The 24,639-nt window shown below is 43.7% G+C and overlaps 1 protein-coding gene across 2 annotated transcripts; it reads left to right on the forward strand.

The window, feature by feature from the left end:
- Positions 1-2,959: 2,959 nt before the first annotated feature.
- On the forward strand, positions 2,960-9,788 carry ENSA (endosulfine alpha). Of its 2 annotated transcripts, XM_019956212.2 has the most exons (4): positions 2,966-3,166; positions 4,825-4,950; positions 6,154-6,320; positions 9,021-9,788. In XM_019956212.2, the coding sequence occupies exons 1-4, from the start codon at positions 3,110-3,112 to the stop codon at positions 9,034-9,036; spliced, it is 366 nt and encodes a 121-aa protein (XP_019811771.1). In that variant the 5' UTR covers positions 2,966-3,109; the 3' UTR covers positions 9,037-9,788. The 2 variants fall into 2 exon arrangements, with proteins under 2 accessions (XP_070641857.1, XP_019811771.1); XM_070785756.1 differs by lacking the exon at positions 4,825-4,950 and having other exon boundaries at positions 2,960-3,166.
- Positions 9,789-24,639: the final 14,851 nt, after the last annotated feature.

The raw sequence follows: 24,639 nt of genomic DNA on the forward strand, positions 1-24,639 counted from the left end.
AGCAATACGTGAACCGTGAACTTCCTGATGTTCAAGCTGGTTTCAGAAAAGGCAGAGGAACCAGAGATCAAATTGCCAACATCCGCTGGATCATGGAAAAAGCAAGAGAGTTCCAGAAAAGCATCTATTTCTGTTTTATTGACTATGCCAAAGCCTTTGACTGTGTGGATCACAATAAACTGTGGAAAATCTGAAAGAGATGGGAATACCAGACCACCTGATCTGCCTCTTGAGAAATCTGTATGCAGGTCAGGAAACAACAGTTAGAACTGGACATGGAACAACAGACTGGTTCCAAATAGGAAAAGGAGTACGTCAAGGCTGTATATTGTCACCCTGCTTATTTAACTTCTATGCAGAGTACATCATGAGAAACACTGGACTGGAAGAAACACAAGCTGGAATCAAGATTGCTGGGAGAAATATCAATAACCTCAGATATGCAGATGACACCACCCTCATGGCAGAAAGTGAAGAGGAACTAAAAAGCCTCTTGATGAAAGTGAAAGTGCAGAGTGAAAAAGTTGGCTTAAAGCTCAACATTCAGAAAACAAAGATCATGGCATCTGGTCCCATCACTTCATGGGAAATAGATGGGGAAACAGTGGAAACAGTGTCAGACTTTATTTTTTTGGGCTCCAAAATCACTGCAGATGGTGAGTGCAGCCATGAAATTAAAAGACGCTTACTCCTTGGAAGAAAAGTTATGACCAACCTAGATAGCATATTCAAAAGCAGAGACATTACTTTGCCAACAAAGGTTTGTTTAGTCAAAGGCTATGGTTTTTCCTGTGGTCATGTATGGATGTGAGAGTTGAACTGTGAAGAAGGCTGAGCACCGAAGAATTGATGCTTTTGAACTGTGGTGTTGGAGAAGACTCTTGAGAGTCCCTTGGACTGCAAGGAGATCCAACCAGTCCATTCTGAAGGAGATCAGCCCTGGGATTTCTTTGGAGGGAATGATGCTAAAGCTGAAACTCCAGTACTTTGGCCACCTCATGCGAAGAGTTGACTCATTGGAAAAGACTCTGACGCTGGGAGGGATTGGGGGCAGGAGAAGGGGACGACAGAGGATGAGATGGCTGGATGGCATCACTGACTCGACGGATGTGAGTCTGAGTGAACTCCGGGAGTTGGTGATGGACAGGGAGGCCTGGCGTGCTGCGATTCATGGGGTTGCAAAGAGTCGGACACAACTGAGCGACTGAACTGAAGACTTCATTGCCTGGATATCTCTACCAAATGGCTCACTGGCTTTGAAAAAGTCAGTGTTTTCAAAATTGAACACCTTTTTTTCTATCTACTTCCAAATTTCATTTCCAAATTGATTCCTTTCCTTGAATTTGTTTCTACAAATAGTCACCTTGAGGCACATGGCCTGCCAATTCCCTATATTCAGTTTGCTGCTAATCTAGTAGATTTCATTGCCACAGACTTTCTCAATTAGAATCACTGTTTTCTATTCTAAACTACCTCGTTTGTAGAGTAAATCCTAATTACTTCCCAACCAGAGTATTGCAGAGGACTCCCAGCTAGATTGTTGCCCTCTAGTATCTTTCTGTTTGGAATTCTAAATGATTTTTTATTCATTACTACTAGGTTAATCTTCCTTAAGAACAATTCTGGTCTGCCACTCTCTGGCCTAAAACCCTTAAATGTCTCTCCTAGATAACTAAATTATCCACTAGTTTCTTATCCTGACCTCCATGTTCTCAACTCAGTTCTATTTTTCTAGCTTTCATACTGACCCCATCAGCTAGAATACCCTTCCATCACCTTTACCTGGCAAAATTAAAGCTGATTTCAAATACACACCTCGATTATTAAGTCTTCTTTTCTTGCGGAGCAGCGGGGGTGGCAGTGGGGGGGGGGTGCTTGGTTGCTGAGTCCTGTCCAACTCTTGCAACCCCATGGATTGTATGTAACCTGCCAGGCTCCTCTGTCCATGGGATTCTCCAGGCAAGAATACTGGAGTGGGTTGCCATTTGCTGAATATGAACTTTCCTTTGAACCCCTTTATCACTTTATTAACACTTTAATTTCAAGCTGACAAGATTTTGCCTTGTATAATAATCTGTGTATTCTAAGATTCTCAGATTTTCCCACTAGAAATGTACCTAATTATACAGAAAAATGAACAGACAGCCCTAAGGCTATCTGTCACAATAGGTTCCCTGGAAAATTAAAATTTAATATCAAATTTTCAGTGTATTAGACTGTTTTAATATAAAAATGACGTTTTTTAACTAACACTCTAGGAAGATGAGTCTCTTTTAATCTTGAGGATTTGGGTACACCTGGCATACTGTGAAAACCCTCTATGGCAAAGACTGCCTTACTACATATATATTCCTTGTAAAACTAAAACAGTACCATCTTCAAACACTCAATATGTTCCCGAGTATTTACGCAATGTTTACCATGTACCTAGACCTGTGCTGTTTCAAGGAGCTCAGTCTCCATGGGATGGCCATCCATATTCTGCTAGACCATATTCTGCTAGACCATTCAGTCTTTCCATTCCACACCCTAAATAACACACTGGAAGAGTGAGGAGGACCACTTTAAAGTCCACTCTGACCTCCATATTATTTTCTGGAGATTGATAATTTTCTGCTAACACTACGCGAAGCTTAATCCTCTTCACCTGGAAATAAAAGGTTTCCATCCTTTCGCTCTCCAATTCGAAGCTCAGGAAAGTCCCCTGGGGCAGACGAGGTAGGGCGGCAGAAAGTCTGACCCCCACGAAAGGAGCAAAAATGCCAAAGCTACCAGCACCACCCCTTAACCTCTCCCACGTGCATCCAATTGGTCCTTGTGAGTCACTCTCTTCCCATATTGGCGTTCCAGCTTGCCCGTCGCCTCCATAGAACCCACATTTAGCCAGCAACTATTGGTAGATCGTTACGTCATTGCCCTATCCACCCCGCTCCCATTGGCTCCCATAGGAAGGGGCGGTCACAACGTCACAGGCAAGGGCCGCCATTTTGACTGAGCAATCCTAGTGACAGGAGCTGAAGGAGCAGCGCTGGTTGTCCCGTTTCCCCTCCCCCTTCCCTTCTCCGGTTGACCTCCCGGGTCCCCCACACTCCACAGTCCCGGTCCCACCATGTCCCAGAAACAAGAAGAGGAGAACCCTACGGAAGAGACCGGCGAGGAGAAGCAGGTGAAATGGAGGGGGTGCGGTGGGCGAGTTGGGGGCGATTGTGATGGGGCGGGAGGCGGTCTCCCACCAGTGCGGATTGGTCGCCATGGTCTCGGGCTCTGCAGGGGTTGGCCACGTCTTGCGTCATGCAGGGTGAGTTTCAACATGGCCTGCTGCTTTGGCTCTGGTTAGTTGGCTGGATTGTCAATCATTGTAGTACCCTTCCTGATTGGTCAGTAGACCTACTGCTAGACGTATTGAAGCTGTGCTGTAATTGGCCGAACCTGAGCGCGGGGCGGGTGTTTGGAAAGAGTGGGTGAATGAAAGGGGGTTGGTGGTCTCGGGATGAGATGTATGTTATTGCTTAGTAGGGGTAAAATGAACGAACAGCCAGGCTGTGTCCTGCATTCTATATCCTCAGAAAGATACTGGTCAAGATACAGACGTTTAAAAAGGGATCAGCACCGGGGGAAGGGAGAAGAGTAATTATTATCATGGCTAATTTAAGACGGCAACTTTCTCAAAGAGACCTTTTGATCGCTGTAGATGGTCTGTTGCCCACCTTCAAAGAGGACCTTACAAAATTGAAGAGGGCTAGAGTTTCAAACAGAATAATGGAGGTTAAACCTAGGAAAGACCCCTAGAGAGTCGTGAAAAGAAAGACGCCACCATATTTCCCCCCTACTTTTAAGGTAGTGGGGACTTATTTCACCCGCGATTCTGTGATGAAAACATGCCAACTTCTTTAGGTGTTTTGTATTTAATTTATAACATTTAGTAATGTACTCGGGTTCATGAAATACCCCTGGGTTATATCTCGGCCAGGTTTTCAAAGCAAAGGAATGCAATTCCACTAAAAAGAACCACAAATTGGCTTCATGTCCATTCTTTAAAAGTCATTAAAGAAAAGGGTAGCAGGGCCCACAAAAAGGGAAGCAGAGTAACAACAACAGTAAGAGACCCTGCAAGTTAATTGGGCTCTTGGCATGTTTCCCAAACCTCCATCACTAGGGAAGGTGTTGATTTTTTGACAGAGCTGGTGGGTAAATACTAGTGAACCCAATGTATCTTAATTTTCCTGAGATTAATTTCTGTTTACCTGTCACCTTCCTACTACAATGTTTATGGAAACAATGCTGTCCCTCATTGCTGTCCAGTGCTGACCATTGCTAAGGTGGAGCTTTCTGGAGAAGGCCACAGAGCTAGCCTCCATAGATTTATCAAAAGCCTAGCTTAGGAGGGAACATCACAGCAGTTATCCCTTTCGATTTCCCATTTGACCTGTACTGTGTTTTACAGACAGCTAGAGATCTCCCTACTAATCTTGCATCACCAGAATCCCTGCTAGCTCTTTTCTGTCTTTCCAAGCTTCTGTTCTAAGTGAGCTACTGCTTGCTCTTTGATTAAAGTATTGTTCTTTGGCATTACCTTTAACCCAGTACTCACAGGTCACTGGGGTGGTTCCCTGGGTGTAGTGTGACAAACAGCTTTTTTTTTCACAATACAGTCATCTTGAGCTTTAGGGATTTGAACAAAGGTCTGGCTTTATTTAAGAGTGTGAATAGCATGTTTACAAATGGGTAGATCTCCAGGAAAAGGTAATAGTGTAAAAGTTAGCAGATATTAGAAGCAGTTGCTTCTCAGTGTTTAATTTTACTGGCCCCATTTGTTTCCTCTAGGACACCCAAGAGAAAGAAGGTATTCTCCCTGAGAGAGCTGAGGAGGCAAAGCTAAAAGCCAAATATCCAAGCCTAGGACAAAAGCCTGGAGGCTCCGACTTCCTCATGAAGAGACTCCAGAAAGGGGTATGGAGCACAATCTCTTACCCTCTTACTTTGGAACCAGAGGGGCCTTAGGGATGAGATCTGTGGAAGTTCTGCTGAGCACTGATATGAACGTTTTGTTGTTGGGCAGTAGTAAAGAAAAATTAGAAACTTGTTAAAAAAAAAAAAAAACCCAAGGCAAATACTGTAAGTTCCTAAGGGTATCAGTTATTTTCTGATTTCCCTCAGGATACTAAAGCTTAATGGAGGGGCATTTAGGACTGGCCTTGGGAGACTGAGGGAAGGATGTCAGAGTCTGGAATGCTGACAGCCTCCAGATATTTGCCTGTTTGGATGGTGGGAGTTTTAGGACTGCAGATGTAGGATTAGAGCTAAATTTTGAGGTGCATCATTTCAGAAGAAAGGCCCAGAAATCTGTCCTACAAGTGGTCCTTCTCCCAAGGGAGAGTCTTACCTTCATAGCCTTCTAGCTCCTCTTTGGGTTCCTCAGTCCTCAGAGGTACCTAAAGCTGACTGAGGGGTTGTTAGTCATTAACCTGGAGTGTATTTCTCTACGCGGATGAAATGGAGAGGGAAACAGATCCCTGTGGAGAATCCCAGTTACTGAGTCTTAGTCACAGATGATGATGTGGTGCTGATTTGCACTTTACCTTGCTGTAAGCAAGACAGGCGTAGGCAGGCTGTCACAGCCATGGAACATGTGTGGGAGTGGTTGGAGTCAGAGGAAAGTACATTATCCTCAGAGACAAGCCCAGTTTCTATTCATAGTCTGAGAGAATAATTTCTCATTTTGAGGTTGTTAGCTTGAGGTTGATCTCCTACTGATAGCCATAGGTTGACCCTTTATATATCTTATTCATTTCTGTTTCCCCAGCACCAAGCCCATTGGAGACTAATAGGTCCTTTATAAACCTTTGGGATTAAAGTCAGCAATATGGTTGAAGTATCGTGGACTCATGGGGCTACAAAAGGCTATAGGAGCTATCTCTTAACTCCAAAAAAAATACCCTAGCTGGGAAACTGCTTACAAATGTGAAAGTCAGAAGACACTGGGGAGAAAGCATAATTAAATATAGTTAATACTAAGCTGTGTATACATGAGGCTAATCAAAAAAGACTTGAAAGATCTGAGTGTGGATGCAGGTTTATAGTGGACCTGAGTCTCCTTGCTTTTGAGGAAGACCGGAGCTCCTCACTCACCTAAACCTCCCTCTTGTCTCTTAGCAAAAGTACTTTGACTCAGGAGACTACAACATGGCCAAAGCCAAGATGAAGAATAAGCAGCTGCCCAGTGCAGGACCAGACAAGAACCTGGTGACCGGTGACCACATCCCCACCCCCCAGGATCTGCCCCAGAGAAAGTCCTCGCTCGTCACCAGCAAGCTTGCGGGGTAACCTGGGCCCCCTCTGCCCCCCTTCTCACTCACTGGACTTTTCTATATCTTAGGCAGGGACATGGGCACCTAGCTGTCTCTTCTCAGCTTGCTCGCCAGAAATGACTATGCTGCTTCTGGGGGCTGCTGAGACTGTAACATGGGCTAAAGAGAGGCTCTGAGTTCACTGCTTTGGATAAACTGAGATTTCCACACCCTCATGTGGCCCAAGTAGGGGCCCAGAAATAGGAGCCTAGGATTGGATAATGCTGCAGACTTTCTTTTTCATTTGTATGAGAAACTGGGGAGATGTCATTTCTCCTTTTGGAAGAGAATGTGTCCCAAAATAGGGGAGGCTAAGCCTTGGGAATAATATGACAGGTTTAACATCCCGAGGCTAACCTGATACGATTGGGAAAGATAGACTGAATGAGATCTGTTTTCTGTGCTTTAAGTGTTTTGTCCTTTGGGCTGCTATTGCTTTCTTGTTTTCATTATGGCAGGTTTAGCAAATCCTCAAAAAGAAAAACTGATGTGCTTGCCTAAAACTATAATGCCCACCTAACCTTCTTTATTCAGTGTCTTTTACAATTTGCCCTGGAAGATATTATTCATGTAAAATGGGCACCTTCTCTCTCTCTTCCAGCATGTTGCTTTTTGAAAGTATCATGGGATAGTGGAAAGAACACAGGGTTAGCAGTCAGGATATCTGGGTTCTGTTTCCATTCAATTCTAGACAGAACTGACCGGTAGCTTTGGTTGAGTCACTTCACCTCTCTGGATTTCTACTTCCTCATCTGTAATATAGATCCAAATGTAAATCGGATTGATTCTGATTCTAACATCCTGAAGAATTCTGTGCTATTCATTGTAAAACCACAAGTGAGGAAGGACCATAGATGAGACTACAGAGGAGAAGTCATTGAAGACCGCATGAGGAGAGAAGTTGAGATTTAGGGATTATAAATTCAGGCAGGAGGACCTCATTCGTGTCATTGGTCTTGAGGGTCAAGAAAAAAAAATTCTAAGAAGCTAGCCATGAAGGCTCTTGCCTCTGCTCTCACTTCTTTCCTACAGTCTGGGCCTTGGCTGCTAAAAGGCTGCTCTGGGAGCCAGGCTGTGGGCCTGAAGAAACACGCTCAGTCATGCTCATGTGGAGTCCTACATTTCAGATGTTCTCAGCTGCCAGGTGTATTGTTAGGGAGACAGGAAGAAAAGGGAAGAATGGTCGCTCCGGGGCTTAGTGCTGCTGTGGGGCTGGAGCAGCAGGTTCTCAGGAGATGATTCACCTTGGTGAAAGCTGGGGAAGGCGGTTAGGGAGAAATAGAAGGAGCACTGAGAAATCTCTGCCTTCCTGGAGCTCAGCTCCTGTCCTCTGAGAGGTAGCAACGCTGATCATGAACCAGGTGGAGGAAAGAGGGGCTGCGGGTGGCCAGCATCGTCTATCTGATTATCACTAGCTTGGCCTGAACCACACTGAATGCAGTCTGCTCGTTAGGACAGAGAGGGCCAAGTGAGAGCTAGCAATTCAAGAGAGGAAGAGTCTGTCTTTAGTCCTCTCTTGACCTCTCAGCCCACCAGTTCTGATATGCCACACATCTGGCCCAGTGAGAACTAATGAACTTGCTGATGCACACGTGGGGCGTTGGGGTGTGTCTACACGTCTTTCCTGACCAGCCATTCACTTTTCAGGCCGTCATTCAGATTGGATAGGAAAAAGTTGGTGAGGAAGGAAGGAGAGAGCAGGATGCCGTGATTCCCTGGCCCCTAGGGCAACTCCTTGACTGTCACTTGTAATTGTATATAATTTTTGTGTTTCTTGCTTCATTTCCTCATGCTGTCTTCCTTAGTCTAAAGTCCATGTGGGAAGGGGAAAATGCCGAATATCCTTGTATAGTTTCCTCAACCGTCCCAGACATGTTGTACATAGATATGTCATGTTATTATATATATAAATATATATATAATTTTGTACGTTTTCTTCATCTCCAATCTTTTCGAATTTTGTACTCTTTTCTGTCTGAGCTGCTCTCTCTATCAGTCAGTGTGAATCCTCAAGACTGAAGTCACAGTGAGTCTCAGTTTTAGGAAGGAATAGAAGAAATAGGGAAATCAGAAAGACTATTGGTCTCTCTTTCCACCCAGTCATCTTCAAAGCTAAGGAAACAAAGAAACAAGCTACTTTTTGTAGATGCCACCTGCTCCCACAGCATGAAGTGCATAGCTTCCGTGGCAGAAAAGGGTCATTTGAAATTCAGTTTGCTTTGATTAAACCTAGAATATTAAGTCCATTCAAAACAACACGTGTGTTGTCTGGCCCTGGCCTCCATGCAGCTGCCACCTCATCACTCTGTGCCCCCAACCCCAGTCCGTCCATCTCCACTGTGGCAAGTGGCTCTGGCCATGCCCCTGAAACTGAGCCTGCTCTGAAAACCTCGTTATTTTTATCTTGTCTAAAGAATATTTTTCTTTGTTTTCTTGGATATCTCCAAAAACACAGAGAACAGTTTTGTAACTAGGCGAAGACCGAAATGTTCCTCTTCTTTAAAAAAAAAAAAAAAAGGACAACTCTCTGAATAGGATTAAGAGATGTGCCATGTATCCCCAATGATTGATAAGTGTGGAAGAATGATGGGGTAGAGACTGGGGTGGAACTTAGGGTTTTTTCCCTTACTACTTGACAGTGTTTTCTTTCTCTTCTTCTGTGTTCGTCCGCAGTGGCCAAGTCGAATGATGCTGCCCGGGGCTCCGCCAGATCCTGAGACGCTGCCCCCTGGGTCCTGTGCTGGCTCCTGCCCCTCCCTGCTTTTGCAGCCAGGGGTCAGGAGGTGGCTCGGGTGCGGGCTGGAGAGGCAGAAGCCCCTGCCCGTCGGTGTCCCAGCGCATGGAGCCCCTTGGGCCGAGCACCAAGACCTTGACTCTTTTTTGTTTTTTCTTTTTTTTCCAAGTAATTGTTGGGAGACATCACAGTGAAATCCTGGGGGTTGGGTGGGGTGGGGGGTTGAGAGGGTGGAGTGGGAGATGTGCGGGGTTATGAATTAGGACTTAGAGTTGATAACAAAAACATTCCTAACTATCCTCCTCCTTGACCTTGTAGCTGGTGTGGGGTGGGGGTGGGGTGGGGTGGGGGAGTGAAGTGGACTGAAGGTGAGGGGTTCTAATTGAGCTGTGTAGAAGAGTGCCTTGCTAGCTTGGATATGACTGGGGACCTGATGTCAGATAAAAGAAACTGTCTAAATATGAAAGATGCGGATGACTCCTCTGGTTCTGCAGAAAAAGCTAAGAACTGAATGTTAATTGTTTGGGTGGGGAGAAAAGTGCTGTCTTTGAAGTAGATTTGCTGTGGGAAGAAGGGCAGTGAGTGTGGGAGAAAGGGGATGAGTGTGGGGAGCACCGCAGAGCCCAGGGGACTTTTTCAGTATTTGAAATAAAAAACAAACAAGAAGATCCACGGAAAACAAAAAAAACAACAAACCAACCCAGAAATTCTCTGCAGCAGTTGGTGTGTTTTATTGGGGTTTGGCAAAAGGGAAAAAAATAAGACTGAAGACACCAGTCAGGAGAAGCTGGTGTGGGGTTCTGAGCCTCTAAGGAACAGGGGCCCTTCAGATGGGATGTGTCTGGGTTCTCCATTTCCATCATTTAGGGAGAGGGTGCAGGGACATTGGCATATAGACCAGGACTTCTATAGCTAATGCAAAGATGAATCTTCCTCATCACAAAATGAGGGGTTTGCGGTATTTGATCTGAAGGGTTTATTCACACCTGAAGATTACTCCAGGCTAAGCATGAAAGGAAGCCACTCTGTTTTCCCTTTCAGTCTTCTTTTCTTCTCAAATTCCTGTGTCTCTGGAGAATTGTAACCACTAGTGATCAGCCTTTCTGCTAGTGGCCAGCAGGAGGCAGAGTCACTTCTTTCCTCATGATGTGCTAACCATCGCTGGAATCCTGCCACTGAAAAGGGTTTAAAACTATCTGTGAGTGTAATATACAAAAGAAGTGTTGCCAAAGGAGAAACAGACTCACACTTTTCTTCTGTCACACTCACACCAATCTACCATGTGTGAAGATGGAAACTTGCCCATTTGCCTAAGGAGATTTTATGATTAGGAGATTTTACCATAGTTATCTTCTCAAATGAGCATGCGTCAAGGAAGACAGAATCCCGGAGACAATAGATGTTCTAGAGAAATTTCTATCACGTTGAGAGGGTGGAGTACTTCTAAACTAGAGAAGGAATGTTCTCAGCATGTGATTCATTCTCTCTTCTTAATCAGAAACTTTCCAAATAAGTTTTCAGCTTCTCAGGAAGCTGCCTTGCTCTCTCCTAATTTAGTCAGGGGACTGCGATGCCTCCTAACCATCAGCCTTTCTGAACAGCATGCTAGACACTGAGCTAGGTGGTTTGTAGATACATTAAAGAAAGGCATGCCCCACCTTTAATGGGGTTTCTTATCTAACTGGAAGAAAATACATGAAAAAGTTCATATACTTCAGTAGTATAAACTTACATCTTAAAGCTAGGAGATGGATGTGTGTCTGTAAAGCTAGGAGTGTTTATTATGATGGGGTTTCTGAGTCTTACTCCCCTTACGCCAGTCCCATGACTTCTTTTTGAGCACATTGTCCCTACTTTTATGCTTGCCAAGTTGCAACAGCTGGGCAGTGAGGTCAACAAGGCTCCAAATGCAGAAGCGTCAAGTTCCATTTAATATAAAGAGAAGGGACGTTGACATAGAAATAAGTTATTTATGGCAGTGCTAGTTTACTGAAGACCTTGAGTTAACATCTCTTAACTTTTAGGCTTTTACATGCTTTTTCCATTACTCTTGGCTTTCCTGGTCCTTAGGTTTAAGCTGTCGCCTTAGGAATCCTGGGGTGCCCAGAAATAGTCATTGCTGTTTCTGTTCCAGTTTAAAACCTGCCTTTCCTTTTCCTTTACTCATATGACAGGGCTAGGCAGTCAGGAAGCCCGATTCTGCAGTGCTTCAAAAAGCTGTTCTTGCCCATTATTTTAGCTTAGTGTTTTATCTTTATTCCAAAGAGTGGATTCAAGGGTTCTGCCACTCCTCCAGCATGGTTGAGTGATAATTGTGTTGACAAGTCTCTCAGTTGAGCCGTCTGATATGCAGGGTGGCAGGGATGAAGTCACAATTATTATTGTCCAACCACATTTATTTTAAGCTGATGTGGCCTGAGCATGGAAAACACAGGCAAAAGGAAAATAGCTGGGAGGATTGCCATTGAAGATATCTACTGTTGGTCTGCCAGCCACACCCACACTAGCAGCCCTTATGTGTACAGTGCCCTCTACTGGACCTTGAGGGAAGTCAACAAGCAAAGGAAAGATCTCTTCCCTTGGAAGCTGAAGTATGACAGTGGCATGCAAGTAAAAGCAAATTAATGTAATAAGATCCCACAAAGCATATGGGATCTTAATTTCCTGACCAAGGATCAAGCCCATGCCCCCTGTGGTAGAAGCGCACAGTCTTAACCACTGGGCCACCGGAAGGTGTCCAGATTACTGTAGTTCTAAGCAGAATTCCTGTGAACTAAGAGGAGGGTCAGGAGATGAGTTGGCTGAATTTCCTTAGAGATGGGTGACTTACTTAAAAAGATAAGGCCCCCCCATGCTTGGGCAGTGATTTTTTAATTCACAAGGAATTGATGAAGTCTGACTTTGGGGAAATACTAGCAGTTTTTGACTCTTTGCAGTTGGAAATACTAGCAGTTATTGGGCAGATAACAGTGTAAGAGATGGTGTCTGTCCTGGAAGAACTTGAAGCCTCACTGAGATAGCACTTCTACATATAATGCAAGATAGTGGTAAAGGAATTCTGAGAAGGGAAAATTCAAAGGGCTGGAATCATGAGGTAAATATTAGTAGAAGAAATGGAAATTGAACTGGGCTTTAAAAGATGGGTAGTATTAAAGAATCTAGTTCAATTATTAGTTGATAAGTGCCTATAATATGCCCCTGGAGTAGGAAATGGAAACCCACTCCAGGATTCTTGCCTGGGAAATCCTATGGACAGAGGACCCTGGCAGGCCACAGTCCATGGGGTTGCAAAAGAGTCAGACACCACTTAGAGACTAAACAAGTTGCAAGGAGATGCCACTCTGGTGGGGAAACTACACGTGAGGAAATCATGCCGCAGCGTTAAACTTGCAGCAGAAGTTCAGCTACATAGAGGAATAGGGACAAGTATTTAATAGTAGCATCTAGCCCATTGTTAAGTCCTTAATTTACGTCATCTCATTTAATTCTCATAACAGTTCTACGAAGTAGATAGTATTGCCATTATACAAGTGAGAAAACTAAATCAGTAACTTGGCCAAATCACACAGCTTCTGAGAGTGGAGGCAGAATTCCAGTGCCTGCAATGGGATGGCGAGAAGAGTGATCAGGAAACGCTTCTACTACCTGGCCTGGTTCAGTCCCTGGTTAGGGAATTAGGATCTCACAAGCCACACGGCACACCCCAAAAGAAAGTAATCAGGAAAGGTTTCATGGAGCAAATTCCAAAGGAGAAACGAGATTTTTCTAGAAAGGTGCAAAAGGGCATTTTGGTAGCAGGACCAACACTAAGAGAAGGGTGAGGCAGTGTGGAATCTGCTGATTTTGCAATACCGTATCAAGTGAGTCCTGGGGAGGGACGAGCCCAGGCCAGAAAGGCAGGCAGAAGGATATGATTTGCAGGCAGGCATGGGAACCATGGAGGTGACTGCAAAGAAGAAATCTAGTTGGTTCTGTGTTTTAATTAGGTCACTGCCAAATCGTGTGGAGATGAAATTTAGTTGTTTAGGCGCTCAGTCGTGTCCAACTCTTTGTGACCCTGTGGACTGCAGCATGCCAGGCTTCCCTGTCCTTCACCATCTCCCAGAGCTTGCTCAAACTCACGTCCATTGAGTCAGCGATGCCATCCAACCATCTCGTCCTCTGTCATCCCCTTCTCCTCCTGCCCTTAATCTTTCCCACCATCAGGATCTTTTCCAATGAGCCGGCTCTTCTCATCAGGTGGCCAACATGTTAGAGCTTCAGCTTCAGTACCAGTCTTTCCAATGAGATTTAGAATTGATAAATTTAGTGATGGACTGGTTCTAGCATCAAGTTTCCTGGTTTTAAGTCCTGATTTTGATACATTTGAATGACTTGAGACAAGTTTCTTAAACTCTCTTTGCTTCAGTTTACTTATTTTATAAAATAGGAATGATGTAGTACCCACTGTACAGGATTTGCCGTGATGATTAAACAAGATAGAACACGTGAAGCCCTTACTTCAGGGATTGCAGCAGTGCCTAAGATATGGTTCCTGCCCAGGGAGCTTACAGACTATTGAGGGATATACTGAAGATAGGCAGACTGACAATAATTAGAGTACAAGGATTCGGAGCTAAGATAGGGAAGAGCATAAAATGGTCTGGAAGTACAGAGTCTGGGCACCTAATTTGAGTAAATGGGAGGACAGCCAGGAAAATCCTTACACAGAGAGTAGCTTCTGAGCTGAAATATGATGGAGTAGTAGGACTTAGGGAAGGGGGTTAGATTGGGAAAGGGGGCCTTCCAGGTGGAAGGAACAGTCTGAAAAGATGCAGAGGTATTACATTCTGGCAACTTAAAATAACTGAGTAACTGTAGCATAGCATGCAAGGAATGAGGCTGGACCTGGGTGGAAGTAACCAAGGGTTAGGTCACAAAGGGCCCGTTAGGCTTCATCCTGGAGTCGTTGTGAAGCTGCTTAATAAAGATTTTGAGCAAGGAAATGACATGATCAGATTGGCCCCTTAAAATAATTTTTTTGATTGTAGTGTCAGGAGGAGACTGGAGATGGTAAAATGGGTGTATTAAAGATACTACTAATGGGATGGAAAAGGAAAAGGCTACTGTGAAAAGGAAGATGATGAATTCTATTTGAGACATAAGTTTAACAAACATCTAAGTGGAGAATTCTGTACTTGTAAACTGTTAACCATGGGTTAGTTGAGGTACAGTAACAGCCTGTATGTAGCTAGAGTACTATAGGTTAGATATGATGAGGAGATAAGGTAATGATCGTGGGGATGAAGACTGAGCAGACTCAGGAGATACATGAGAAGTACAATCAACAGAAACTGATGTGAGGAGTGGGACTCGGAAAGAGACAGGACACTATTAAAAAATTCTGAGGTTTCTGGCCTGAGTTACTGGGTAAACTATGATGCTGTAATCCAGAGAGAACACAGCTGGAAGAGCAAGTTTGGCATGGAAGACAATGAGTTCATTTTGCAGAAGAGTTGATGTGAGGTGCCTGTAGGACATCCAAGAGTAGGTTACTAGATTTATGTTACGTTACTGCATTTATGCATCTGGAGGTTGGAGAAAATTTCAGAACAGGAGATACAAATTCTGTAGAGCTCAGGATACACTAGTAAAGCCATGGACATGTAAGTACAGAGAGCAGAAAGCCTGACAAACTGACCCGATGAAGGCTGACACCTGAAGGAAACAGAAACAGGCTCACCAGAATGGAGTCAGGATGATGTGGAGCCCAAGAACAGAGGTAATGGAGAAACTGAAGCAGTCAGTAGTGTAAAGCACTGTTACAAGTAAAATCTCACTGTGTAATAAAATGTTAGTCGCTCAGTGGCATCCAACTCTTTGCAACCAAATAGTCTGTAGCCTGCCAGCCTCCTCTGTCTATGGGGTTCTCTTGGCAAGAATACTGGAGTGGGTCGCCATTCCCTTCTCCAGGGGATCTTCCCAACCCAGGGATTGAACCCGCATCTCGTGCATTTCAGGCAGATTCTTTACCATCTGAGCCACCAGGGTGCCCCCAAATTTCAGGAAAGCAGCATGCCAAAATTGTGAATAACTGTCAGGATTATGGTTTAAGGACTGTATGTATGTTTCTACTTTCTGTACTTTTCAAGATTTTGACATGAGCATCTATTTGATGATTAGAGGTACTTTTAATTCTAAAAACAAGAATAAAATCACAGTTGTTTTTTTTTTTTTTTTGGTGGACGAAAGGGTGTCAGTTTGATTTACCAGTTAGTAATTTTTTGGGACCAGTTTCAGTGTATTGGTAGAGGTAGAATCTTGCTTGTAAACCTGAGTGGTGTGTGAAGGTTTTGTTGTCTGTTGTTGTTTTAGAATGAGAATGACAGGCATGTATATTTACAAAGTAAAAGTAGAGGCATCATAGAGAAGGATGATAACCAAAAAGCAGGGCTCCAAAAAGGGTGGGGTGTGGAAACAACTCAGGTGGATGTGGTTAATTAAACAGTAGTTCAGCAAACATATACTGAGGACATATGTGCCAGCCTCTGTACAAGGTGAGGTACTGAAGTTAATCTAGTTAGCAAGCCAGCTGAGTAAGAAATTGGTCTAAAGCAGAAGGACAGATGGAGAAGGCAATGGCACCCCACTCCAGTACTCTTGCCTGGAAAATCCCATGGATGGAGGAGCCTGGTAGGCTGCAGTCCATAGGGTCGTTGAGAGTCGGACACGACTGAGCGGCTTCACTTTCACTTTCCACTTTCATGCATTGGAGAAGGAAGTGGCAACCCACTCCAGTGTTCTTGCCTGGAGAATCCCGGGGATGGGGGAGCCTGGTCACACAGGGGTCTGACACAACTGAAGCGACTTTACAGCAGCAGCGGCGGCAAAAGGACAGATGCCTCATCCTGCTTGAGACTCAAGGTGAAGACACAGAACTTTGTTTGCAAAGTAGAAATAGAGACACAGAGGTAGAAAACAAATTTATGGATCCAACAGCGGGAAGGGGTAGTGAGAAGAATTGGGAGACCAGGATTGACACATATACACCACTATGTATAAAATAACTAATGAGAACCTACTGTATAGCACAGGGAACTCCACTCAGTGCTCTGTGGTGACCCAAATGGGAAGGAAATCCAGAAAAGAGGGAAGATAGGTAGATAGATGTATAGGTGATCCTGAGCACACATAGCTGATTCACTTTGCTGTACAGCAGAAACTAACACAACATTGTAAAGCGGCAAAATATAAAAAAAGATGAAGATATAACAATGGGTAAACTCACAGCTGTTTGTGAATAGGGGTCGGTAATTTATAGGAGTCCTTGTCTGACGGCTTTCTTGTTCTTGTGGAATAGGATGTGAAGTTACTACTTGAGAGTTAGGAAGGTGGGAGTTAGTGGACTTAAGAAGAGTGGCCATAGTGTTGAAGAGAGGATGAAAGGGAGGAGGATGAAAGAGAGATGACAAATAGTACTGTTATTAAGTAAATGAATTAGGAAACAGTGGTGAGGGTCTAACAGAAACCGTGAACGTATAATCCTTGGAACGCGTAACCCATTGGAATGGTGGTGGTTGTCCAATCACAGTCGTGTCTGACTCTTTGCAACCCCATGTACTACAGCACACCAGGTTTCCCTGTCCTCCACCATCTCCCAGAGTTTGCTCAAGTTCATGTGCATTGAGTCAGTGATGGTATCTTACCATCTCATCCTCTGCCGCCCTCTTCTTTTGCCTTCAATCTTTCCCAGCATCAGGGTCTTTTCCAATGAGTTGGTTCTTCACATCAGATAGCCCAAGTATTGGAGCTTCACCTTTAGCATCAGTCCTTCCAATGTATATTCAGAGTTGATTTCCTTTAGGATTTGGTTTGATCTTCTTGCAGTCCAAGGGACTCTTGAGAGTCTTCTCCAGCACCACAGTTCGAAAGCATCAGTTCTTCAGCACAGCCTTTTTTATGGTCCAGCTCTCAGTGACACCGTTGGAAAGGTATCAGTTCGTTTATTTCTGCTGTTTTCTCTAGTAACGCCTAGCTGCCTGGGTACAAGAGCAGAGAAGACTTATTATTGTGTAGATCCTGGATCATGATTTGTAGACAGATGAAGAGGATTGACAGAGGAACAAGGGGGTAGAAGGTGTTGGTGAAAGAAGGAATACTTGATTCAGACTGGGTAAGAAGGTTGGCTAAGGAAAGTATGATAAACTCAGGTCAAGAGAAGCCTTAATAAGGTCAAAGAGCAGATGATTTAGAAGTGATAAAGCTGGAAGCTCAGGACATGGTGTCACAATGATGTTGGCGTTTCAGATTTCAGAGTTGGAACTCTTCCATGTCATGACAAGGGCAATAGGAACAGGCGTTTCAAGTGGAGTAAAGGTAAAGATCGTTGGGGTGTTAAAGAACTAAGGGAGTTTCCCTATCAAGCTGCCAGGGTAGGTGGCTCTTGTGTTTGAGCTTTTGTTCTGTCTTATTAAGCCTAACTGTATTTTTTTTTTTTTTTTTTTTTATAAAAGGAAAATTGAAGAGTCTTAACTGAGAAAACAATAATAGCAACAATAAAAGAATTATGGGCTTAGAGTGTTGGGTCAGTAAATCAAGGTGTTTAAATGAATCTAGAATTATGCAAGACTGGGGAGGAGAAGATGAAGCCAACTTCCAGTCCCGGTATAGGAGTGACCAAGAATAGCAGAGAATATGAAGGAGAATTTAGCTTGATGGAATGAACTCCAAAGTAGGAGGGGTTACATACGAATGTCTTGGAAAAATAAGGGCCTGAGGATGGCACTAGGGAACTAGAGTGTCTCAGTTCCCCCACTTTCTGATATAGGAGGGGAAAACCCTGTAGGTCTGCAAATAAAGCCATGTTTAAGGGTAGCTTCAGTGTAATTTAAATGAGTGGGTTGAGGGAAATTCTTTGAAGAGGAGTTACTGTGTATCAGAGGTATCAGAGAAATGACGGGGCCAAGGTTGAAAGTAGCAGAGTTCTGCATTTGGGGCAGAGTCCAAAGATTATAGAGATGGCAACCACTTGTGCAATGAATTAGCCTTAAGGCTCCCAACTTGGTTCAAAAGTTGTTTGGTACCAGTTTTTACCGAAGGCCTCACGGGGCTGTGGAGTTCAGCGTCCTCAGGCCTGCCTCTCAAGGCTCTGAGGGGAAGATTAAGCATTCCGTCTCCGAAAAGACATTCTGGGGAAAAGGGAATGGAATAGTAGTTTGAACAGTGATCACAAAGAGGAACAAGTAAGCCAGATTAAAGGAACAGCTGGAGGAGGGTCCTTCATTCACACCTTTATCGAGTATTGGCCTCCTACCAGGACTCTGTCATGCTCATTGCTACATCCCCAGTATCAAGTGTTTGGCACATATGTGTTCAATAAATATTTGTTGAAGGAATAAATTGTTCACTAACTTATGTTCAGATTAGTCTGTGAGTATTTGGAAAAAAGTAAAGAGTTTGACCTCTTTCAACAGTCTCTGAATGGCAGCAGTAGTGGATAAGCCAGGAAATGAAACTTCAGAGAGAACCATGTTGGAAGGTTACTCCGCACACAAAGCTGGGTCTCCCTCTTGGAAAACTTAGATGAGCCCCATGACTAAGAGCAGGTAAAGGTCAAGTGCTCAGAATGTCAACCAAGGATTGCTTTTTCTGTGAAACATTAACTTCTGACAGGAAGAGCACTCAGCACTGACAGCCACATTGTGGTAAAGTGGCCCCTTCAGGTAAGAGAAGAGTTTTGGTATAAACGGAAGTTTTAGTGACAGAAGCACTTAGTGTTTTTATAATAGACGGACTTTTTTTGAACCTTCTTCTGATATATTTATCATGGGTAGATACTAGAGAGTAATACAAAACATGAACTCTTAGTTATTAAATCTTTATTATTATATTTAGATTGAAAAGACTGAACACAGGACAAAAACTTTCCTCAAATTACTCACGTTAACTGCTAGAGCAACAAGGATTGTTCTCGATCGAGTACCAGCTACTTCCCTACCTTACCGTCCCAACCGCAATTAGTAACATCAAACTGATACTTGCACTACAATATTTATATTTTTAACTGCATATAAAACTCTCATGGTAGAAATTCAAACATAAGTAGACCTATGAGGGAAATTTGGGGCGGGTAGCAACCCACTCCAGTGTTCCTGCCTGGAGAATCCCAGGGATGGGGGAGCCTGGTGGGCTGCCGTCTTTGGGGTCGCACAGAGTTGGACACGACTGAAGCGACTTAGTAGCAGCAGCAGCAGAGATAACTTAATCTACCTTCATACGCAGTCTGAATCAGGTGGATTCCTTGAACTGTCTTTCACAGCATTTTTAATCACCCCACGTAGATACCACCTACTCAAAATATACAAGGGCTTCCCAGGTGGCGCTCGTGGTAAAGAACCTACCTGCCAACGCAGGAGACATAAGAGACTTGGGTCAGGAAGATCCTCTGGAGGAGGAAATGGCAGCCCATTCCAGTACTCTCGCCTGGAAAATACCATGGACAGAGGAGCCTGGTGGGCTACAGTCCACAGCATAGGGTCACAAAGAGTCAGACACAACTGAATCGACTTGGCATGTATGCATGCAAATACACAAAGGGAAGTCCTGGCATCATTCAGTGATCATGAGTCCTGGTTTGACATTAAAGTCCATGTCTGAAGCATCTGTTATGATAAGGAAAGTCTGAATCACCCTCAGACTTCCCTCTATTACATTTCTGAGTCATTTCCTTTTCTACTGACCCAAACTGAGTACATGCAGAAACTATCCAAAAGTACAGTTTTGGAACCACAGGACTTTTGAAATCATTGAGTTCAGTGAAACTGTGACCAGGAGATCGTGCCTTTTGCCCAGTTGCACAGGCTCTGTCAGACAGCTCAAGGCCCTCTTCTCTAGAAGCTGATCTCACGCAGATTTGGGACTCCAGCTGAAATTTTTTGTTGTTGTTTTTAGAAGTAAACAAACAAAATACTCAAGTTGGAAGTCTGAGAGGAATTCAGGGCTGAGGGAAACAAGCTGGTGTCGCATGGTGCTCCTTTCAAGTAATCTGACCGGTCACTGGTGCTCCCCCACGGGACCAAGGAGAGGACTTACGTAGGACCAGCATGTTATTACTTTCCACCTTGGGACTATTAACATTTTGGACCAGGTACTTTGTTATGGGAACTGTGCTGTGTATTTTAGGATATTAACAGCCTCCTCATCCTCTACTCACTAGATGCTCAGTGAGGACAATCAAAGAAGTCCCCAGACATTGCCGTGTGTCCCCTGGGATCCCCTGGTTGGGAGCCACTGTGCTGACTAGAGGAAGAGGTTCTTGTAACTCCTGCCTGGGGCTGTTTAATCCTCCCAGCAGGGCCTGTTATTCCTTCACCCTTGTGCCTGGATTCTCTCTCACCTTTCCCCTGGGGCCTCTAGGCCTTCATCAGATGGGATCCTCAGATGGGTGCCCTGAAAGTGGCACCTGTGGTGAAAATAGGAAGCAAAAGTTTCTACCCTTACCCTCTTGCACCAAGGGGATCCCCCTGGCTGGATAGGAATTTACATAATTGGTTAAAATAAGACAAAATGTATGCAAGGCTTAACTGTAACTGCAGTGAATCAAGGAGAGAGCAGAACTTTAAGCCCCTTTCCTATCTTGACAGTGGGCTGGGAAGGGGAGATAAGGACATACCAAAGGAATCTGCCCTTTCTGCACTATTTCCCCTTGACTCAGCTGTCCTACTTCCCCTCCCCAGCCCACACTCATCCTCACCAATGCCCGTATTTAGCACTGCAAGCCTGCGTTGTCATAGAAAGACAGAAACCAGATGGTTGCTATGAAGATTTGTTTACATACACACACACACACACACACACACACACTCTCACACACACCCTAGGGCATGGCCCAGACTGCGCAATGGCGATGAGTGGCAGTTCTTCCTGGGATGTGTGTTTTTCTTTCTCTTAATTTGCTGTTACCCCATCACCTCTTCTGTTCTCCCCACGTTTTCATGCTGCTGCTTCTGCTCCCAAGTAACACTTCCTACTGACCAGTACTGTTCTTGAACCTTTCCTTTGCCTCAAGAAATCACAGTTTAAGAACAGAATTACTTAACCTCCACCCCTCAATCTATAATATGAGGAAGATTATAAACCTTAGATGACTTTTGCTAGAATTAAATTAGATATATATAAAAAAACTTGGGAATGACAACGTACATTCTCAATGAATGGAATTTGTTCCTATGCTAAAATAAAGCCTGCTCTGCGGCACCTGGGAACCAGCCACAGGTGCCTTTGGAAATCTTAGCTCATGCTTTCTGTTTGATGGAAGAAGAAAGCTATTGAGGGAATGTCCTTTGTCCTGTAGAATGATGGAAGAGCAGAATTGTGCGTGGGGGGAAGATTGCCTTGTTTTTTGCCTTTGTCGTACGCAGTTGGAAAGCTGTTTGGGGATGGAAAATCTGCATATATGATCTCTTCCTCTCTGCAGTCTGAAATGAAGGTTACGGGAAAGAAATGACACAAGACATAAAACCATTGCCTGGCTGGAATGGAAGCACATAAGGGAGGCGGAGTGTTCCCCGGGCCTTGGGCTCTACCTGGAATTTTCTGGAACTTCCCTGGTGGTCCAGTGGCTAAGACTCTGTGCTCCCAATGCAGGGGGCCCAGGTTCCAACCCCTGGTCAGGGAAGTAGATCCCACTTGCCCCAACTAAGACTCAGCACAGCCAAATAAATAAATAATTCTTTTTAAACTGGAATTTTCTAATACCATATAGAGAGCAGGTACTTCCACCCGTGAAAATAGGTAAGATTTCTCTTCTTCAGCTTGAATTTAGTGTGGAACTATGTTCCTACAGGAAGTCTGAGTTCTTCCCAACACACTGAGGAAAATAGAAGAAAACATTATTATGTACCTTGATTTTCACCTCTGTCCTATGTTACAGAATAGACACTGCTGTCCTATTTTTACAGATTAAAAAAAAACACAAAAACATTTGACTGAAAAAAGAAAGATGAATTCTAAACTGAGAATTGTGGTTACATCTGGAAGGGAATTAGAGGAATGGAATTGGAGGTGATACTCAAAGGAAATTTAGTCTCATCTGTAATGTTTTGCTTTTGTTTACAAAGAGTATTTATGTGTTAACTATGCGATTAAAATTAAATTTTGAATAGTAAGACTATTTGACAAACTTTTAATGAAGCTCAGAAAAGGTAATTTATCTAAGGTCATTTGATAATTACAGACTCTAGGGTCCATGGCTGCCTACCACCCCCATCCCAACCCAGAGCACATGTCCTGTGCATACCCTCAGAGAGAGAGAGGTGTGGAGCCAAGAGGGAGTCCTGAGCTTTCCCTCTCAAGGGCAGTGGGGTCATTGTGGTGGACCCTAGACCTTAGCTTGCTTTTTTTTATATATATCACTAAAGGGTAGTATAATCAAACCATGTCAGACCAAGTTGATGACAACCCTATGACTTGGTCTGTGGAATATGACTAAATCACACAGACCCAAAGGGAATAGGGAAGGATGTAAAGCAGGATTGATAAAGGAGATTATGTTTTGCACTTAAGATTTTAATTGGATGTTTCAGCTGGGGTACCAAGATATAATAGATATGGAATTCCAAAGGGTGACACCAGACAGAAGTGCAGAGGTTTAGAGGAAATTGCCAAGGGCCAGCTCCGCAATTTTTGAACCCTCTTATCCATTTTAAGAGTATAAAAAGTGGAGATAGGGTTTACAAGGGAGATTTCTTTGGAGAGAGCTAGGACCCTGTCGTGAGTTATGTCCAGTCTAGGGGAGAAGGTGTAGACAGTACTCCCCTCTTTTCACTGAAGCATCTGATGTTTGTTCCTGGGTAAGAGGTAATCATTAGACTGTGTATGACTCACAGGAGAGGAATTTCAAGGCAAAAGTTGGCTAACAAGGGAGTCTGAGGTAACAGAGCTACATCTTGGAAGTAACTGCACCCCCTTCTGACAAAGGGTCAAATATACATGAATCCTGGGAACCAAGTATGGAGCCAGTTTCAATCCTGCTCAAGAGAACTCCCGGAAACATAGTGGGACTCTTAACACAAGGTTCTGCGTAGAATGGACCTCTGGAAAACAAAAGGATGAGAGAGAGAGTGGTGGCCATAGAAATATGTTGTGTCACGTCACTTCAGGGAAGCTGATACTGCCTCTGGAGGGACCAGCAGGAAATCCTCTGATGGATCCACACAAATGCCCACGAGACAGTGGGCTTCCAATGTCAGGATAAGAGCTGAAGCCACCAAGAACTTTCCTCCCACTTCCTTCTGTTCCCTTCCAGGAGGTGTCAGTATCAGCATCTAGGAAGTAGAGGAGAAGCTAACTACTGCCCTTCCACAAAGCCAGCTTGCCAGCTGTACTGGTCCTAACTGTGGCCGGGGTTGGGGGCGGGGGTGTGGATATGCTGTCACCTATAATGAAGACTGATGTGTTTGTTCAAATATTTCTAAATCATGAGTATGTTCTGCTACTACAGAATTGAACTTTAACTTTTATTACATCCCTTCAGTTGGTACTTGTTAAACATTCCAGCTATCCTATTTGTATTTATTCTATGAGGCATTTAATTGGCACTCATGGAATGAGATTATTCCTTCCAGTTTGTAGTCTGAAGTGCTTTTGAAGGGCTAAGATCATCTCCACAGTAAAGCTACTCAAAAGAAGGGAGTTTTAGGGACTTGGGGTTTGGTAAATCTGGCTGAGACCAAGGAATTTAAAATAGACTCAAAGTCATTTGGGACCTCGAGGATCAACTAGTTCTAATTCCTCCTGAATTAATCTTCTCCGCAGCACCCTGCCAAGTGATCATTTAGTTTTTTTCTTGACTAACTCCAGTGTCTTAGAATATACTACTATCTTCACCCTCTTAAAACTCTTCAAGTATGTGAGGACAACTTCTCTATAGATCTCATTTCACTAGTCTAAACATTCTCACTTCCTTCAGTTATTGCTCCTTGACCTGGAATGGACTTCTGGTATCTCCCTGACTACTTTCTGGATGAGTTCCAATGGTGTCAGTATGCGTCTCTAAGTTTGGTCCAGATGTGACCTGACTGAGGCAAGAAGAAATAAATCATCACCTCCTGGCTGTAGACTTGGACTGTGAGAGAGCCTCGGTCCTCTCAGGTTTCCTTCAGTGTGCACCCTATCACACCGTTGACTCATTAAAACTAAAACCTAGAGGTGTAATGTTGGGGATGAAATAGAGTTGTTTTATTTTTGTTTTATAAATAACATATGAATACATTTATAAAACTTGTAAATAATAGAGATTACATTCTTCATTCAGAAAAACTGCAAAGGCAGTCTTCCTTGATCATTTCTCCAATTCTGGTCCTTTAGTTATACATCCTTCCAGATTTTTTTCTGCCTATTTACAGGTATATATACATTTAGAAATATGTAGTTGTATAGGATTTTTCAAACACACAGTACCAAATGGTTTGTGTTATTCTACATCTTTTTTCACTATAATTCAGACACTTTTTCATATATGTACATACAAAGCTATCTCACTCTTTGTAGCTGCTATAGTAAGGCTCCCATAATATGAAT

This window comes from Bos indicus, chromosome 3 (assembly GCF_029378745.1).
Source record: "Bos indicus isolate NIAB-ARS_2022 breed Sahiwal x Tharparkar chromosome 3, NIAB-ARS_B.indTharparkar_mat_pri_1.0, whole genome shotgun sequence".
In the NCBI taxonomy this organism is placed as follows: domain Eukaryota; kingdom Metazoa; phylum Chordata; class Mammalia; order Artiodactyla; family Bovidae; genus Bos; species Bos indicus.